The following is a 21,365-nucleotide window of genomic DNA, read 5'->3' as shown; positions in this document are numbered from 1 at the left end:
TGACATTAACGGACAAACCATGATGATTCGACGACAACTACGAATGGTGGTTGGGCTGCAGTGGTCGAGTGGCGACGACAGATGAATGGCAATGGTCATAGCGGTAGCAATGGTTGCTAGACGATGGTGACAACTGTGGGCAAACAACAGTGGTGGAGCTCAGGAACCCTTGAGCTTGAAGCTCCTTCAACTTTCTCCTCCAGGTCCAATCCTCCTCTCACGAAGAAAATGGGTGACTATTTATAGATTTTATGAGTGATTTCCGCCGTCAAAATTGCATGAACCTGGACTACTCCATTGGATGGCTAGAGTGATTCCCATTATTGGATGTAGTTTTATTAGTATTTGTCTTAATGATGTCATAAATAAATGATCTCCAGCTCGTTGAATTCGTCTCATTGAGACGCTCAATTTGACTATAAACCTGTTAAATTTGAAGATCATTTGATTTTCCAAAATATACATCAAAGCTTCTAGTATACTTTAAGTGGATGATCTAGACTCATTATATCATCTGGTTCATCTCATTGAGACGCTTCATTTGATCATGAATCGAAGTGTGGGCATTTTGAACTATAACTTTTGAAGTATATGTTAAAATATGCATCGTGATTCGCTTGAATCAATATGATTTTTTAAGGGACTTATCAATTGCCTCCCTATTTTGAGGCATCGTTGTCAAATATTTTGAGAATATATCTCAAATTGTCAAAAATTAAGTATCATAAAATGACGACTTGAAATTTTTGTATATGTAATTGCTCCTTGGATGTTAGAGTCATGGCTCAAGCAAGCCGTCTCAATATTTATTTGGAAGCATCAAAATGTGAACTGATATTTGGAAACGGTTCCAGAAATCGAAACATGCTAAAAATGGGTTGGACGGGCCGTCGTCTGCACCAACGGCGTGTATGCATGCACCAATGGCATACGCATGTTTACATGCCAGCGGCGAGCACACGTGCAGCTCTGTGCGCCATTGGCTCGTTCATTAGCTCGCTCATGTGTTGCGCTTGTGCGATTGCACTTCTTTTATGCACTATTTTTAAAAGGAAAAAGGTATATGAGGCCAATTAAATCAAGATTTTCCTAATTTTTTTTTAGTTTTGCCTCCAAAATTTCCCTCATATCCCCCCTTACTTGGATCTATAAATACCCCACCTTGCGGGTTTATGGAGGGCATCTCCCTCAGGCTCATGTTCCAGGCGACCTAGTTTTGGCTTTTCCTTGCAAATTGAAAGGGTTGGCTGCTGTGGTTGGAAGGCTCAAAAGGTATGTGTATGCCCCATTTATAATTTAATCATTTTGTATTTTTATTATTTCATACAAAATATTATAGTATTTATAGATTTTTTTTTTATTTTTCAAGTTTTATATTTATGCAGCTTTGAAAGTCAACGAAGATTCAAGAATCAAAGATTCAAAATTAACTCATACTTTAAGTTGTTAGATGTAATTTTGATATTTGATATTCATAATTGTCAATTGTAAATTTATAATATGTAATTTGTAATTTATGAATTATTTGTGATATGTAATTGGTAATCTATGAGTTGTGATTATAATTTTATATATAATATTTCTTTGGCTTTAAATATTTGTAATTTGACGATTCCATCAATGAAAACAAAAATTTAATTCTGATTTTGTGGATTTTATATTTTAATTTTGATAATAATAAATATTTTTTGTTTGAATAAAGTTATTGAGCCTGCTTATTATGTTTTTTGAGCACGTTCGAGCTGGGTTTCAAGCCAGCTTGATCAAATTTTTGAGCTGATTCAATCAAGTTTTCAAGCCGAATCGATCTGGAGAATGGCTGGTGATCAAGCTATAGTGGTTCGGTGGCTAGATGATGGCTCGTTTACAATTTGAGCCGGCTCGTAAATTGAGCGGGCTCATTTACAATTCGAGTCGGCTTGTAAATTGAGTGATTTTGTTCTGGATCTAATTGAAATGAATTGAATCGATCCACGAGCTGGTTTTGATCCATCTAATAAAATTTTTATTCAATTTTGATCCATCTCATTCACAACCCTAACTACAATAGGCCAGAATAATGACTATGGTCTGGTGTTGATGGTCTAACGATAGCAGCTTGACAGTGGTGATGGCAATGACAATAATCACATGATTTGGCGGCCAATAAATGAGGGTAGTCTGATGACAATGAGGTTCGAGAAATAGTGACCCAAATGAGATCAAAGTGGTCTTGTGATGACAACAACAACTCCAATGACATTGAAGCAACAATGTTGTAGCTACAAAGGCTACTGATCTAATAGTTTCAATCAAATGATAATATTCTTAACGCTGACTGAGAGATGGTAATCCTGCAAAGAAGTCAATGGTGTTGGCAGTTTTTTTTGTTAGCCAATCATAAATTGATGAGTACGGGGCATCAGCTGAGCAATAGTGGCCCTATCACTTTGGTGTCCCGATGATGGTGGTACATCATGGCAACAACTTGAAGATGGTGCAACATAGTGGTGGCCACAAAAGTGACTCGAATTTGCTCAGGTGGTGGTGGTCCTAGTTGGCAACAGCCTAACCATGATGGTTCACCATAGAAGCGGGGGTCAAGCAAGGATGGCGTAACAACAACGAAAGTGACCCGATGATGATGAAGGTATTAGCTCGACGTTTGTCCGATTTCGGTGATCTAGTAGTGATAGTGGCATCTGCTCCATTGACAAGGCAATGATAGTCCATCAACAATGGTTGTGTTCCATCAACATTAATCGATCAATGGTGGTATGACAACAATAGCTAGAGACGGAGATCCAACAAATGGCAGCAACTTTGTTGGCTAAGTAATTATGGTGGGAATTTACAGGTGTCACCGTGTGACGGTGATCCGATGACTACTACAGTGGTCGAGCCAGGGTAGTTTGGCAATAGCATAGGTCTCAATCAGGTGACTCTAGCCTGAAGATGGTGATGGCTGTAGTGACGATTATCGTACATCAGTGTCCCAAGTATATTAAATCATTATATGTCTTGAAGAGTGAAAATTATTGTCAAATGATTATAGCCAAGCAGTAGAAGAGTTTATGCAAATTGCATTTAGGTGACCACAGAAGTATGATAGGCGAATAATGATACACAAGCAACATTGTGGTTGTCATGCCATAATGAGATTAAAAGAAATCCATCTATTTGACCAATATGAGGCTATTTGTTGAAGTTTTACTCAACAATATTAGTCTATCTGAAAGGGTCTAATGAAATCCATTAAGGATGTTTGATTTATCTAAAGTTGTTTGTCAAAGTATTACTTTACGACATTAGCTTCTTTAGAAGAGATCAAAGTACGTTTGACGTATTTGTGGATGTTTGTCAAAGTGTTACACAATGACGTTAACATTTGCAAAAGAGATGTAAGAAAATCCACCAAGGATATTTAACCTATCTGACATTGTTGGTTGGAGTACTACTCTACAAAATCATCATGTATGGAAGAGTTATTAAATCCATCAATGATTTTTTACTTATCCAAGGTTGTTTGTCATTGTGTTACTTAGTGGTGTTAACCTGTATGGATGAGGTCAGAGGAAGTCCAACAATGGTTTTTGGCATAGCAATGATTTCTTCAGATTCTTAATTGGCGACATTAACCTGTTTGGAAGAAGTCGAATCAACTCCCCTTGGGATCGATTGTACCCCGATTGCGAAAGGACAAATGTCACACGGATCCCAAATTAAAGGTAAAATTGATTATTTATGTACTTTTGAGGTTTTGGTTTCTTCCCCGTCTACAAGTAGTATAAATCCAGCTAGGGATTGTATGTACGACATAAATTATATTGGTAGAATTTTTTACATTTATAAGAATAACTTGAAGTGATAATATTTGGATGTCGAGAATCTGTTTTTAGGGACAATGGTCGGTGGTCAAGCTATAGTCGAGAATACTTTAAGGACAATGGCTGGTGGTCAAGCTATAGTAGTTCGGTGGCTAGATGATGATGGTTCAACTGGTAGATGATGGTTGTAGAGCTCGGGAACTCACTAGAGCTTGAAGCTCCTTAGCCTTTTCCTCGTGTCGCCCGACCCCCCCTCATTAAGAGATTAAGGGTCTATTTATAGATTTCTTAGTGTCATCTTTTTTAAGTATTGCATGAATTCAAACCACTCTATCGGAAGATTCAGAGAGATTCTAATGATTGGATGTAATTTTATAAGCATTTAAGTACCTTAATGATATAAAAAATAAGTGACTTTGGGTTCGTTTGATTATCTCGTCGAGACATTTAATTTGATTATAAACTTTTTAGATTTGAAGATCATTTGATCCCCCAAAATATATCTCAAATCTTTTTACTGTACTTTAAGTGCATGATTCGAGCTCACCTGATCTCTAATCGAATCATTTTTAATGTCATCCGGTTCATCACTTAGATATTCTAGTGCAAATCAATATAATTCTTTTTTGATACATTTCAATTATATAAGTGCAAACTGCATGATTATTTCCTTTGGGTAGTGTCCCATATATATTTACGACACAAAATTCTAAAATCATAGCTAAACCCCCTTTTTTTTTTTTTAAAACAATGCATATTATTTGTAGGTTTATTAATTTCACATTATAGTAAAATCAACCAAGTATGCTTTAATTTCAATTCATGAATTCTAATAGGAAGATTTATATACATGCCAGTCAATTCCTACGCAATCACATATCTAACATCTAAATATATACCATCTTATCGATGTATGAAAGGGTGTATTTTTCTTTTTAAGAATTAAAAGAGTGATATTTTTTTATTTAATAGAAAGATTTAGTAGATCTAAAACATAAAGGGTAGAATTTAAGTGTTAGCCATTGAGGGTCCGTTTGGCGCGGCTGACTCTGCGCGGTGCGACTGGAGGCTGCAGTTTAAAGTTGTTTGGCGCGGCATTTCCCCTGCGTCGGTCACAAAGTTGAGGGAAACGCCGGCTGCGGGTGAGACCCCGCGACCCGTGTTACCCTTTCGATTTTTTACTCACGTACCCCTCCATTCAATCCCTCCTTCGTTATTTCTCTCACCGAATCCTTTTCTCCTCAGTCGTCGGCTTCTTCTCGGTGGCGGGCTTCGTCGGTGCCATCAGAAAAGTGTTCGCGTTTGTATGGCGAGAGAAGCAGAGGGGAGCGGCATCGTGTGAAGGAGCGGACAACACAGCGAAGGAGCGGCCCTGTGTGAAGGACTGTCGGTAGGGTGAACAGTGGATCGTTGAGGAAGACAATAATGGAAACCGAAGGTTGCTACTAAGGTGAAAATGCCAAAGACATCGGCTTAGCTTAGATCCTTGCAGCCAGTGGCCTCTCCTTCGCACATCGGCGGCAGAGCTTGCCATGTCTTCCTCTTCTCCTTCGCCCCTTCTGCTCTCCAATGGCCTCTCTCTTCTCCATTCATAACTGTTATTCTTCTATAAATTATACTCTGAGAACTGTTATTCCCCTCTCTCGCTCCATTCGCCCCTTCTGCTCTTCACTGTAAATATATTTTAATGAGATTTTATTGAGAACTTTGTCGAACTCATCAAAAGTTGAAGAGGTTTATTGGGTTCAATTTTTTTTGCAGAAAGAGTAAGAAAGGTTGAAGAATGCTTCAAGGGCATATGATTTGACCAAGAAATTATCCCATTAACAAATTCCTAACATTAGAAGCTTGATCATAATAAACAAAAATTGTAACCCATGGTAATAATTATTTCTCAAATAAATTTCCCCTAAAGCTTTCTTTTGCAAATAGGTAAGCGGATGTAAAACATACTTTTGAATACTAAAGTAGGTTATATTCTGGCTACTTGGAAATTTGCTTTGTACACTACTATGGACTCCGCTTTGTCAGCCGAAACCTTTGCTAATCATCCTGCTGAAAAATATACTACATTCTCTTCATTCTTAGGATATAATTTCTAAGTCCTTAATCTTTTATCTCAAGTTTTTCGCCGTAATGACAATTGTCTAGTGTCTTGCTTATTTATAGTTGAACTTTAACATTCTCTTTGTTTGTAGCTTTAAGCAAGTATTTTTTTGTCTTATATAAGATATCTAATTCTTTGCTCGAGAGCTATATATTTCGCATTAGCTTTGAGAGCTTTAACAACTGGAATAATATTCAATTCTATTTGACATTTTTTCCTAAAGCATTGCAACATAAATCACCAATAAAAAATTTTTATTTAACTAAAATTTTGAGATAACCGCTTTTCTTCTAAATTTTGTTTTGTATTTTTGTCTTCTAAATTTTGTTTTGTATTTTTGTACACTTTGCTTGTTATCTTGCTTCAATTGTCCTTTTTATTTTTTAACTTTAATTATGTACTTGAGAGCCTCTTGAATTATGCCTAATTAATTAGTCTCATGATAATCATTTTTTTAAATCAACAAACAACTTGAATGCTTTTTATTAATTATGTTATAAGATGATATTGGTATACATGTGAAAAGCAAAACTTTCTTAACACTTTTGATACTCATTATTAAATGAGTGATGTATTTGTACTTTTGTTATATTTTTAAATGAATTTCTTCTGAATTATCAAATATGTCGTTGTTATAGTTCTATTTTAAATAGCTTCACTAAATAGAGACAAAATGATCATTTTTCCAAAAAACAGTTACCTCACAGTTGTTCTCACATAGCTGCAACAAATAGACAGTCAGCTTCCCCGCAACAACTTCCTGGAGCAGTACAGCTACAGCTGAGAAGTTGAGAAGTTGCAGCTACGCCTAAGTTAAAAGAACAAAACAAACCAGCTTATAAGCAAAAAAATGTCTCCTCCATGCCCTATTAATTTTCATACAGACAAAACCTTATGTTAATATAAATTAGTCTAAACATATAAATGAATCTGACACAAAATTGTTAATCCTGTTCAACAACCACAATACATCTTAATTCGCCAGGTAAATCTTCGACTGGCTTAATCTTCACCCTCCTGTTGATCTTTAATTAGCTTAATCATATCATCGATTCTCAGAATTGTTATGGCTGCCTCTGTAGCAAACTGGCACCAGAGAAAAGAAAAGAACATAAACAATTAAATGAACATAAGCCATCAATAAATACGTAATTAATGTAGCACTTTATTATTATTCTTAATGACACAGAATTAAGAAGGTTTTGAATGTTTATTACCTGTATAATCTTTACTTTGCTCATCGATGGTTCAATTACTCCTGCTTCAAGGTTATTGCGTATGGTGCCCTTCGAAAGCTCCAATCCCATGCTGCAAAATCACAGAAAGATAGTCATTTATATAGCAAACAGAAATTCACTATAAATGCAAACAGAAATTCACTATAAATGCTGCGTAACACAATTTTTCATGGTTCGAACTTTTTAGTGCACGGTTAGAATATAAAGATATTTCCAGTTCATATCTGAGAGCTTTTAAATTAAGAATATTGATACATTATGCACTCTACCAGCTTCCCGGAACAAATAAATAAAGTGTTAAAATAGTCCCCTAACTATCTACATGGGGCCATCATAATTCCAGAGTTTATAAAAGTGCTAAATTAGTTATCATACTTTTTGATGTGGGCTGAAATAGTCACTAATGACTAATTTAGCCCCCATGAAAATAGTTTGGGGACTAACTTGACACTTTTATAAACTCCAGAACAAAAACGACCCCCTACAACGAATCAGATGGCCATTTTGACACTTTTCTCGAACTGAGGGTTTATTTGGGGCAGCTTGTGCGTTTCAAGATAAGTAGCTTATTCTGAAACGCGGCCAGCGGATCGACCGCGGGAGTCGACCCGCGACTTGCGTTTAGTGCAAAAAACACAAACGCGACAGACAGCGTTTTCAAAAACACACAGACCAGAAGGTTAGGCGGCGTTTTCAAAAACACCGCCGCACTTATAAGCTGCCCCAAACGGGCTCAAATATGACTCCCTACCGGAACTGCACGTAACTAGCCTTTGCGTTCGCCTTATTTATAATTGAGCTCATGAATATTAATCAGCAAGTAGTCTTGTGCAGTCCTTTCAATTAATAAAAAATTTGGTATAGGTTTCTATTCCCATAATTTTTATCAATTAACTAATAACAAGAAATAGTTCAACTCATGATTTCTGCACCAGCAACGGGGAATTTTTTAGAACAGTTAAAACAGATAATTCAAATTTCACTTTATGTAAACCCAAAAAGAAAGGTTGAAAATAAAAGAAATAGGAAATATTTAAACTTCAATAGGAAAAGTGTAACCAATAATTCGGTGATACCTGGAGAGATGTTGCTTATCAGCTTTAGTTTGAGCAGCATGATGATATGCACGAAGTTTTGCGACTAAATCCGTCGCATCCTTTGCAGCATTCACAGAAAGTACCTGAATTAAAAAAAAAACAACAATAATAGTAAAAACAACTATCATAAGAAAAAAATCTACAAAAATAAAGAAAAATACTAAATGAAAATAAGCACCTTGGGTATAATAAGAAGAGACTCAGCAAACTCTGCGATTGCCAGCTGCTCCCTAGAACCAAGTGTTGTGGCAAGATTCTCCAAGTACACAGACAAAGCAGCTTCCACAGCACCACCACCAGCAACAACCTGCAGTAACAAAATTGAAAAGTCTCCATTAAAAATCACTGATATAAAAAATAAGAAAAACTCTAAAGGGAATCTCAATTTATACTGATCAAGAACTGCATTTTTTAAAGGTTGCAATACTAAGATTTCAGGTTAGACGAGCACAATCCAGTGAAAAAAAATCAGTGCAGAAATGTAATTTCAAGGAAGAGAGATAAATTTGTCATAAAAGATTTCAATTTAAAATGAACTGGATAAAATATTGGGATTCAGTGTAAGCAATACCATATTAGACTCTAGAGTTCTCTTCACAATGGATAATGCATCATGCAAAGACCGATCCATCTCATCAAGCATGAAGTCATTTGCACCTCTAAGGATCAATGAGACCTGAAACATTAACAATTTTTAATATTACAATAAAAAATCATGAAGTGGAAATAAATATAGCCAAATATATACTCACTGCACTTGTGTTTTTGGTGCCTTTAACCATAATTACATCATCATCTGCAATACGCTCCTCCAAAACTTCATCCGCCTGCCCAAGGAATGATGAATCAAATGTTTCCTCTCCTTCCATGTCAGCAAATGTGGTAACCTGCACGGCCAACCAGATAACTGAATAATCCCTCGTAAAGGTGGATTTAAGCTGCAAAGTGAACCATGCGAACCCAGAAAATAGCAAACAAAAAAGATAAAGGGGCATTTACATACATACCGCCCGATTTTTAAGCATTGATACATCTAACACCTAAGCTTTATATTTTACATTTATACCAACCAAATCATTTATATCACAACAAAAATATCACTATTTTAATTTTAAAAATAAAATACACATTTTCTTTAAATATTGCAAGTTGCATTAAAGAAGCAAAAAGGTTACCAAACGAACGGAACGTACCAAAAAAAAAAAAAAAAAAAAAAAAAAAAGCCTCACGGGCATTTACAAAATGGGTGGCATATATGTAAAAATTGAAGTTTAGGTGTTAGATATGTAAATACTTGGGAATTCATTGGTATGTATTTAAATCCTCCTAAAAAAAGTTCAACAATAAAGCACCAGTCTAGTCAGGCAATCCATACAAGAGGAAAAAAAACAATCTAGCGGTCAAGCCAACCGATATGTGCATGATTATTCTTGCCCTTCAACCCATTCAAAATCTTAGTAGGATCATTTTAGCAAGCAAGCCACTGGAAAGCCGCACAATTTCAAAGATATCCACCATACTTCAATTTCTAAGAAGCCAAAGATGCACAGTAGTAAACCCCATCAAATTCCAGTGCTAATTTATTTTCAACAATAGGAACTGAAATGAAAAGAATACAGTAACAGGAAAAATCAAGAAAGGCTACAGTTTAATCAACATAAAAAAGATAACGACATCGGTCAAAATGCACATTTGCAGGCACGTACTTAGAAGAACGAATTTAAAAATGCTACTGGGAGAATTAAACAATCATTTTGTTAGACAGAAAAATACCACTGTTGCCCCAGTAGCCTTGGCAATATGACGAAGGTCCTCCTTCCGAACACGTCGAACAGCAATCGTCCCAGCCTCCACAAAATACTGAGATTACATTTAAAAAAAATTAATAATCCATCAGAAGGCTTTCCATCAGTCAAATTGATATTTCCGCATGCATATTACTGCTCTATGAGCATATAACTATAGAAAATTGATAATGAAGCAAACGTGATTAAATGTTAAAATTAACGTTGGCAAAAGTCAGTAATTCAATGACGAAATAGACATTGGAAATTAATTAAAAATATCTAACTTGGTTATAAATACTAAAATCAAATGAAGATCTATTATCGAAGAGCAACTTTTGTGTGTGAGTGTGTGTGTGAGTTATAATATTATCGGCTCTATGCATCCTCATTTTGCATTAATAAATGTTAGGTATTTCATGAGGCATTAAACCTATTTTTCAAGCATCTTTTTGGAGAATTTTTACCCATGTTATCTAAAATCTATCACTTCTCCATCCTAATCCTGACATATTAATTTTATTTCCAGTCTAATGGGTGTATTTTCTACCCTTAATTGTATATTTCAACTCTCTTAAATATAATTTCAACAATCCTCTCTTTAATAGAAACTATTTCAACCACCTTTCAACTAGATTTCAAATTAGCCTTTTTTTTCTATCAAATTAACAAGATTTAAAAGGTGAACAAGTTACAAATTGGAAATCATTATGATCGTAACCAGACCCTAAACACTACAGAAACTTATTTTGTTCTTTAAGAAAAATTCACTTTCTAGAAAGATAAAATTATTGACTTCAGCCATAGTGGGTTAGTTGACATCCAATGAAAGCTGACTTTTACTAATATCTGCATTTCTAGAGCCAAAAAACTCTGGAGGGCTTGATGTACATATTAGGAAATAATATTAGGAGCTTCTTTCCTCTATCAAGCCCTCCTCCAGAGCTTTCCCTACAGCAAGTCCTCCTCCGGAGATTTTTACTGCAGCAGATCCTTCTCTGAAGTTTTCTTCTTTTTTTCTTTTCTCTCTGCAAGTTCTGAAGGTTGTCTACTTCCTTGCAAACTCCCCTACAACATTACCTGTAGAAGCTTTATGTTTGCCTACAAACACTGTAAGAACTGCAGCCAACGACAACCGCAGTCAACTAGAAATTAGTTTTTCCTACATGATGTTTACTTTCCTGCAAACTCCCCTGCAACATTACTTGTAAAATTCTTATGCCTATCTACAGACACTGCAAAAACTGCAGCTAAAGACAACGGTTTTGTACTTCCCTGCAAACTCTCATACAACATTACATGTAGGAGTCTTCCGTCTACCTACAGAAATTGCAGGAGCTGTAGTCAAAGACAATTGTTGTTGTCTACTCCACTGCAACATTACCTATAAGAGTCTTTCACTTACTTACAGACACTGCAGAAAACGCAGTAAAAAAAAAATATGAGATGAAAATTTCAAGTTCTACCTCACAGGATCTTACCGCCCATTATTTGATGTTTTCAAATCCAAATTGAACATGATTTTCAACCATGTTTCAACTTGAGGGGGAATGTTAGAATATTAGGAAATAATTTATTACTGTGAGAAGTTACGAGAAAAAAATTATTTTTTTAGATTAGATTTATTTCATTTCTTAATTTTAGTTTTCCTATTTTATGTTGTTTCCTTTATCTCCAAACAAATATCATAAATTGATTAATTAGAAATATTACGAGTTATATCTTTCATTTCCTATTATTTTTTTTATTATTTTTTCGATTCTAGGAATTATGTAAGAGTTATTTATACCCCTTTTCATATTAATAAAATTATCTGAGAGAGAGAGAGAGAGAGAGAGAGAGAGAACCAAAATAATATGTGAAAAATTCCATTCCCCGCAAATTTGACGCCTTCGGTTTAGAGGGAATTTAAATCCAAGGATTGTGGTACTTTTCATACATTAAAATTAAAATTATGTGAGCGAGTAATTGAACATCAGTTAAGACGTAATACAAAGATTTCTCAAAATCAATTTGGATTTATACTGGGTAAGTCTACTATGAAAGCTATCGAGAGGTTTGATGGAGAATTACAGAGAGTAAGTAGGATCTACTACATATCACTTTTGTTGATTTAGAAAGCATATAGATGGGGACATTAATAGTAGAATTCAAGTTGGTGGTTGAAGAGGAGAAATGTTTCGGGCCTTTTGTATGATAGAAAAGTACCGCTTAGACTAAAAGGAAAATTTTACAAGACGATCGTAAGACCTGCAATGATATATGACGTTGAATGTTGGCCTTTAAAAGAGAAGCATAATAATAAGTTAAGTGTGTCGAGATGAGAATGATTAGGTGGATGAGTGGCTTTACAATTAGAGACAAAATGCGAAATGAATATATCCATAATAAGGTTGGTGTGGCTCCTGTAACGGACAAAATTAGAGAAAGTCATCTTAGATGGTTTGGTCACATTAAAAGTCGACCATTTGATGATCCGATTAGGAAAGTAGATGTTTTAGATTCGACTTGGGTTAAGAAAGGCAGAGGTAGACCTAGGAAGACTTGGGCTTATTGTATTAAAAATGATCTTAATTTACTAGAACTAAATGAAAATATGACACTAAATAGGACGCAATGTAGAAAAAGGATTCATATACCCGACCCCACGTAGTGGGATTAAGGCTTTGTTGTTGTTATTGTTGTAGTAGAAAGCATATGATAAGGTTCTAAGAGAAGTTATCTGGAGAGTTCTAGAAAAGAAAAATGTTGATATGACTTATATTCAATTCATTAAAGATATATAATATAGTTGTTACTTGTGTTCAAACTGAAGAAGGATTAACCAACTACTTTCCTATTTTAGTTGGATTACATCAAAAATCAACTTTAAGTCCATATATTTTTGCTTTAGTTATGGATGTTCTTGTTGGATATTTACATTAGGATGTACTTTGGTGTATGTTTTTTTGATGATATTATCTTTTTTGTAGATAAGATTAGAGAAAGAGTTCAGAAAAAACTTGAATTATGGTGGTCAACTTTAGAGTCTAGAGGCTTTCGTTTGAGTACATCTAAAACTAAATACATTGAATCTAATTTTAGTTAGATCTAGTGGCATGGTTATAAAAATAGGTGATCAAGTCATTAAAAGAAGTGAACACTTTAGATATCTCGAGTCTATTATTCAAAGCGATGGCGATATAGATGGGGATGATATTAGTAAAATTCAAGTTGGATGGTTGAAGAAGAGGAATGCATCCGACCTATTGTGTGATAGAAAAGTACAACTCAGACATAAAGCAAAAATTTAAAAGATGGTGGTGCGACCTGCAATGCTATATGACAAAGAATGTTTGCCTGTAAAAGAGAAGCATACAACAAAATTAAGTGTTGTTGAGATAAGAATGCTTAGGTATATAAATGGCTCTGCACTTAGAGACAAAATATAAAAGTAACATATCTGGCAGAGAAGATTGGAGAAAGTCTTCTTAGATGGTTTGGTTACATTAAACGTCGACTATCTGATGATCATTTAGAAAAGTAGATGTTTTAGATTTGAATTATGTTAACAAATATAGAGGTAGACCTAAAAGAACTTGGGCATGTTGTATAAAAAATGATCTTAATTTATTAGAATTAAAAGAAAATATAACACAATGCAAAAAAAAAAAAGGATTTATGTAGCCAACCCCACTTAGTGGGATAGACTTATTTGTTGTTGTTGATTGAGGTACTTTCCAACATTTGTCAAAATTTTGATGATTCACATAGCAAAGTATAAATGAGGTTTAAGATCTCACATACTAAATAGTAATACCCACATCTCTTTGCTAGGCTCAAACAGGTTAAACACAACTACTTCCAATATCTCCAAGGCTCTAACATGATAGATCTTGGTCCACTATTATTGCAACTTTCGTTTTGTTCTTACCACCACATTATTTTCACCGCTAACACTTATTCTCTCATCATCTTTGTCGTCACCATCTCCTTTGCAAGCACTATTGTCACATCCATCACCATCATCTTTCCCTTCTTCATCATCTCATCAATGTTGCCTTCCAAATCTTCTTCATCTCCATCATCAAACGACATATCATCCACTAGAATCTCCTCCACCACCACTGCCTTCCCCACCTCCAATGCCACCCAACCCTTCGCCTTCTTCGACTATCTCACCACCATTACCTTTCAAACCTTCTCCACTATCTCCAGCAATATCTCAACTGCCATTTAATCCACCACAATCTCCATCACCGCCACTTTCTCCAATTGATTCGTCACTTGCATCTCCACAACGACACTCTCCACCATCCACCATCCCCACAACAACCATCTCCAATAACCCTTATTCTTTCTCTGACTTTCACCACCACCAAATATTGTGCCAGTAGAAATACTAATAATCTCTATTTTCACATAAATTATCATCCGTGCAAATCTTGATTCCCACAACAACCATCTTTACTAACATTTGTCCTTTCACACCTTCACCACCTCCAAATATTATGCAGTTGAAACCTAATAATCTCTACCTTCTCATAAATTATCATCTGTGCGGGTGTGCGACAAAGTTTTGCATATAACAACAAACTATGTTCATATGTAATCTAGAGCAACCAATCTTTGAGAATTACACCAGATCACCATACATCAAACAATGCAAGGAACTTTTAAAGTGGGTTAATAACTCGACAAGAAACTAAATCATCTTCAAAAGCTTTGATTGTCATTCACCAAGCATAACTCATTTCTTGCATTTAATGTGTGTGTTAATGCGTGCTATATCAATTCCCATACTTCAAAATCTATATGATATCACTTTAAGGGTTCTGCTACAGTTAACTCTTTTCATTGCCCATCTTCTTTATTCATGCATTTTGATCAAGAAACATCAAATGATCACTGATTTGCATCAAAACCATAAGAGATTGTTATTTTCAGTAAGACAGCCCTGATAGGTCAAGTTTGCAGCATAGAGCTATAATAAGGGCATATTATTCCATGTCACCAAAAAACAGAAGATAGGCATTAGATGGTAAGTTCAATTATCACAATATTTGAGGTAAATGCCTAGTGAAATATGTATAATATTTATGTAGAAATTCAGGCGGAACATTTTGTAAAATAAATAAGTACTATAAAAGGAAAATTTGATGTCAGCTAGTAGAGAAAACAATCGGTTGCAATGGATACAGTAGATTCAAAAGAAAGGTTAAAAAATAAGTAGAATATGCAAAATTTGGCACAAAAATTAAGGGAGACTCAAGGGAAAACAGTATTTAGTCAAATGTCAATGCTAATATAATTTAAGGCCAATAAGTCAAACATTAATGAGATATGCGGTTCAATAGAGATTTGAAAACAGGTCCTGGACATTTTTACTCATGCTCTATATTACTTGTGTAAGATAGTCATATGATAATCAAGGTTCCTAAAACCAATGCACCACAAAATCTTGTCAAGCTCAAACTAAAATCTCTATCATACACCAATATTTTAAGTCAAGCCCCAACCTAAGAAGAAAATAATACGACCTTATTTAGTACAGGATATCATCATGTGACTGAAAGATACAAATCCACAATCTTTCATTTAACAACGGCTCCTATAATCATAATTCTATTTTCTAAAAGCTATTCCAACAAGAATCTTTGACAGTGCATCATTTGTGCTTCCTAAAAGTCAACACCATCACCGCCAAAAGGTGAGGCCTCACTCATTCATTAACAATGTCCTCCCCTCCCCTCTCCCTTTCCCTCCAGACAATGCCACCCGCTCTCTAGCCTCCACTGCATTCAACCCTTCATCTGGTCACCACCTCCACTTGTGGCAAAATCAAGACCTCCACACCCCTCTCTATAGCCCACTGCTTCTATCTACCCTCGAGAATTTGTATTTTTCATTCTTTTCCGTTATCAAATGCACATCATCTTTGTTCAGACCTACGAACCTAAACTATACCTTCTGCAGGAGTGTTTTGGACATGGTTAGCTCAAGAAAATTCTCACAGCATACCCCATGCCTCTTACCACTCTAGCTTTATGAACAAACGCACCTCAGTTGTGACTGTAAACTACTCTATAAAGAAGTCTTGTTCGACGGCTTTAGAGTTGTAACTATGCAAAGCTGACTCATGAGATGGCTCGAGCTCGACTCGATAAGTGGCTCATGAACTGAGCTCGACGAGCTAACAAGCTAAGCTCAAGCCAGCCCCAACTCGACTCAATAACTCATGAGTCAGCTCATTTAATAAATACTTAGTACAAAATATACTCAAAAATAAATTAAAATTTAAAGTTATCATTAAATTATTAAAAATATTTAAAATTAGATATTTTATATTTTATATCAAGTGATTTTTATTGATTATCTTCTAAATACTTATTATATTTGTCATTTTATTATAACAATAACTTAAAATAATATTATTTTCTCTTTCCGAACTTAGAGCTAGAAATTGATTAATAAATCAAGCTCAAGCAAAGGGTGACAATCCTAGATGGCTTTGGGGTATTTTAAATTTCAGAGAAAAATTGGCCATCTTAAAAGGCATCCCTAATTATTTAGTCTACATGCATGAGTAGAGTTTTAACTAAAGTAATGAATTGTATAAGAAGCATATCCCATAAGTTGTAATAATATATAGATTTACAAAATATTATGCTTCTCTCAGAATAGAATAGAGAGCGCTAAGCATTACCGAAACATAACACTACATTAAACTAAAACCATTATCGAGGTAGAAATATGTAAAGAGCTGTGACTTTGGACAATTTACCATCATAACCAAAACAAATCAATCTTACAATATCAAGTGTTTATTTTAATTTAACCTTAGAAAACTTTGTCATGTGAAAGATGGTGTGGCTTGGTAAGGAGAGAAACTATAAAGGTACCAAACATTTTTATGTATGCAAATTGACTTTCATCACAATAAAAATGTAAAAGATAATAACTAGGATGAGAAAACCTTGCCTTTAGTGCCATGTCATCAATACCCTTGGATGTGAGAACAACATTAGCTCCTGCCTTGAGAAGTTTTTCAATACGCTCTTTGGTTATATCAGATTCCCTATAGGGAAAAATAATATAACAATATGGTTACTGTGCTAATTGTGAAAATTAAAGACAAAACCAACATAATATTCTTATATTAATTTTACTCCTACAAAATTAAAAAGAGCTGGCTATAAAGGAATATTCTTTTCATAAAAGACTACATACAGCTCTCAAAACTCACTCCTAACAGGAATTCACTATAAAAACGAACTAGGGCCCTAGAATATCTTTATTTAATTAACAAAAACAGCATATAAAAAATATGTCCAGAACATGGAGAATTTCAAAATAAAAAAGGTGCCGAAAGACACCCCCAAAAAAAAACATGAAAATCATGGTGATATATGAAGGAAAATGTGCTTCAATGAACAGATTCACAAAAAAAACTGCTAAGTTACTCGCATTTCATTTCTGTAAATCTACTTTGAACATGATGTGGTGGGTGCCCTTACGGTTTAATTAGTTTTAAAGTCGCATTTGCTTTCTAAAATAGCGTAGTGTCTTTTTTTAGTTAGTATCAGTTGTTAAAAGTCAAAAAATAACCTTAGAAAAGTATGCTTCAAGTCCCTTCAACATTTATTTATGTATTGTAGATTCTATATATTATTAAGGAAACAAAGGCCAATCATACATGGGTGGCCAACGAAGATGTGGCATCAACATTGACCATGAAAATGAAGCAATCAGACGCCAACCACAACACATCATGAGGTAAAAAAGCAGATGGCAGATAGTCATACCTGAGAAGGAAAAACAAGACAATCAAAGCCAACATTAAGTAGCAAAATCACCATTAACATTAGCCTTAATCAACTAATTAGAGTTAGCTTTATGAATCATCATGTTCCACATATTCCTATTCAGTATTTTCAGAGGGAATAAAACTATTCTTTGCAAATCATTTTGAAAATTTTTGTGTACATTAGCCTAATCCAACTACTTCGAGTCAACTTGATGAATCCTCATTTTCTATATGTTCCCATTCAGCATTGTCAAAGGTGACAAAACTCTCCTTCATGATCAAATTATATAGAGTTTACCTTGCAAATTTACCCCTAATACCTCCCAATCCTTCAGCATTAATGTTATCTACTCATTTAACGATGCATCCATTCTATCATTAATTACATGTCCAAAACATGTAAAATCTATTTTGTCCTATCCTATCTGATTCCACCCATCCATCCAATATAATAGATCAAAGACACCTAAACATATCAAACCTAGTTATCAGTTTTTTTCTTCAAATAATATTGATTGACAAATATTATATCACACCCACTAAAATTACATATCATATACTCATACTTTATTTAACTAAATCTAAGGCCTCTAACTTCTAACATTTTTTTTCATTTTTCTTAGATTCTATTTATTTAAACGAATCACTTACAAAATAAAAATATTGTATTGTGCAAAAAAAAATTAACTCACTTTAGATATCTTTTATGAACTAATAAAAAAAGGAGTGTGTAGATGGTGGTCCATGATATAATCTATGACTCCCAAAATCTAAATAGACATCAATAGGACCTAAAAACCTTGCCTTCAAGCATCTTCTACAGAGTTCACTCCACATTAAATGATAAACTCTTTGATTCAACAGTTAGAGAGGCAAATTTGACTCAAACGTGTGGCCATTAAACTAAATATTCACAAACTCATTATACAACTTAATGATCAATCACACATCTTTAATAATTTTAACAAAAATTCAGCGCACAACTCTGTTCCTTAACATGCACCAAATTAATTTTTTTGTAGTACTCAATTAATCTTTCTCAAAATCAGTTAAAAATCATATGAAAATTATTCATCTGCTATATATCTTTCATAAATTATCTAAAATGGAAAATCATATTCACAACAAATTTACCTGGCAATAAATCAAATTGATTATCTAAAGATGTGACTTTACTAAGCCTATGTTCAATTATTACCAACACCTCATGACATAATTTATGTTTGATTTCTTTAAAGCTGGCACAATCTTGAACTTATTATTTTTACTTAAAAATTGGTATTTGACGTTCTTTAGTCTTCAAAAATGCATTGAAAAATTATGTTAATAAAATCACTATAAAATTCCTCGATAACTCCCAAAATCCCAAAAGACGTCAATAGGACCTAAATACCTTGTCTTCATGCATCTTCTACAAAGTTCACTCCACTTTAAACGGCTCAAACGTGTGGCCACTAAACTGAATATTCACAAGCTCATTGTGTTGATATCAATTTATAATTGCTCGTGTCATCTTTATCTGTAAATAGCATCATTCTTATTTGTATATAAAGTTTTGAAGTCCTTATAAAATAGTATTAGATATTGATTTCTAGCATTGAAAATTACTGAATAAAACTTAATTTTATTTTTTGAATTAATTTATAATATATATCATTATTTTGTTCATTATTCTCTTAAAAATTATTCATTCAATAAAAAAACTATTTAATAATTTTTAAATTCATAATTCCACAATTTTATAATATTTTAACATTACCTAGCATTCTATTATATTATCTTCAAATGCATCTAACTTGATCAAGGTCTCTAAATCTCTTATCCATAACCTTAACAATCTATATATCTCACTCTCTTTCTTTAATATTGGGCCTATTATATATATTATCAAAATAATAACTAATATTTCATTTAGTATTATTTGCAATACAATTATATTTCTTGTATATCTCAGTAGTATTCAAAATTTTTGATACACTAAAAAAAATAGTTTTTCCTTAATAAATTTTATCAATATGGCTATTTCTAAACTTTACTAAAATTTTTATAGCAATCTACTTATCAGAACAAATTATATCTCACGGTATAATTGGCTCAACAAAACAATTCAAATTTTCCTCTCTTAGCAGCCTATCATTAAAAAAAAAAAAAAAAATTTCCTTAATAATTTTATACCCCCGCGTCCTTCAAGTCTCTTTATCAATATATGGTCTATTTCTAAGCTCTCCTATGAATTTTATAGCAATCTTCTTAATAGAACAAATTATATCATCCCCGTTAGATTGGCTCAACAAAATAATTCCAAATTTCCTCTCATAGCAACCTATCATGGAAGAATAAAAATCTTTTATAATTCAAATTTCAACACCTTATCCTAGAAAAAATTATTTCTACACTACATATATATGGGATATTTATCCTCCAACCACTGAAGCTGACCAGCCTAATTGTGTGCTTCACAATCAACAATGCTTTACCAAATAATGATCAACCCAAATATCATAATCATTCCACCTGCTTGTGTCCTCACTTGCCACAATGACAAACACGCTCAGTATATTACCTTCCTTCGCTTCCCCTCACCTACACATCCACAATAGCATCACAAACTGTTACATCCCTGCAACTTTTCAAGTAACAGAATGGGTTGACAGAGTCAAGTAGATCCAGTGAAGATAAAGGTCCCAGAAGTAAAGTTCTAGGACCCCTACCTTTTGAGAAAGTTCAATCGTGTTTTATGTTATAATAAACTAGAGCATTTTATCATTTGAGGCAATTTACTCAAATGCACATAAAAATTCTGCTGGAAAATCACATTGATCGTTTTGTCAAGTACCTTCGCCAAATCTTTGCAATTAGCCACTATCCTACTCCCACAGTTTCTAGGGAAAATGAGCACAGATCTCAAAATTAAGTTTTTAAGAAACCTACAGTTTTTGAAATGAAGTTGTTACTTAATTTCTGATATTGCAAGTAATTTGTGACCAATATTTGCAAAATTTCTACATTTCATTAGCATGTACCTATAAGTGGCATACTTGCATTAAGTGCATCATATATCATAGCGTATGTGCAACATGTCACTTGTAAGCAATTGATCGAGTTAGATGCCTTGACGGTAGAAACTAAGACGCAAATTGAGACTCATAGAAAAAATTATTTCTCACCTTCAAATGACCATAGGACATTCCATAGATATTTCTACACTACATTTATATGGGATATTTATCCTCAAACCACTGAAGCTGGCCAACCTAATTGTGTGCTTCACAATCAACATTGTTTTACCAAATAATGATCAACCCAAACATCATAATCATTCCACCTGCTTGTGTCCTCACTCGCCACAATGACACACGCACTCTCATTATTACCTTCACTTCCCCTCACCCATACATGCACAATAGCATCACAAACTGCTACATCCCTGCAACCTTTCAAGTAACAGATTGGATTGACAGAGTCAAGTAGATCCAGTAAAGATAAAGGTCACAAAAGTAAAGTTCACAATAAGAACTTGCTTCTAGAACTCCTACCTTCTGAGAAA

The 21,365-nt window shown here is 34.1% G+C and overlaps 1 protein-coding gene across 1 annotated transcript in view; it reads right to left on the bottom strand.

Moving 5' to 3' along the window:
- Positions 1-6,752: 6,752 nt before the first annotated feature.
- The window catches only part of LOC110021160 (T-complex protein 1 subunit alpha), a 50,693-nt gene continuing 36,080 nt past the window's right edge, over positions 6,753-21,365 (bottom strand). Inside the window, exons 10-17 of the mRNA XM_020719543.1 lie at positions 16,993-17,089; positions 10,022-10,108; positions 9,001-9,135; positions 8,820-8,924; positions 8,427-8,555; positions 8,228-8,331; positions 7,131-7,221; positions 6,753-6,999 (exon numbers count right to left, since the gene is read on the bottom strand). Of these exons, the coding sequence (XP_020575202.1) occupies positions 6,916-6,999; positions 7,131-7,221; positions 8,228-8,331; positions 8,427-8,555; positions 8,820-8,924; positions 9,001-9,135; positions 10,022-10,108; positions 16,993-17,089 (832 nt within the window). The 3' untranslated portion in view covers positions 6,753-6,915. The remainder of the gene's footprint in view (positions 7,000-7,130; positions 7,222-8,227; positions 8,332-8,426; positions 8,556-8,819; positions 8,925-9,000; positions 9,136-10,021; positions 10,109-16,992; positions 17,090-21,365) is intronic.

Source organism: Phalaenopsis equestris, unplaced genomic scaffold, assembly GCF_001263595.1.
Source record: "Phalaenopsis equestris unplaced genomic scaffold, ASM126359v1 Scaffold000123, whole genome shotgun sequence".
NCBI classification, from domain to species: Eukaryota; Viridiplantae; Streptophyta; class Magnoliopsida; order Asparagales; family Orchidaceae; genus Phalaenopsis; species Phalaenopsis equestris.
The sequence above is the reverse complement of the archived record's forward strand: the minus strand, read 5'-3'. Positions and strand labels throughout refer to the sequence as shown.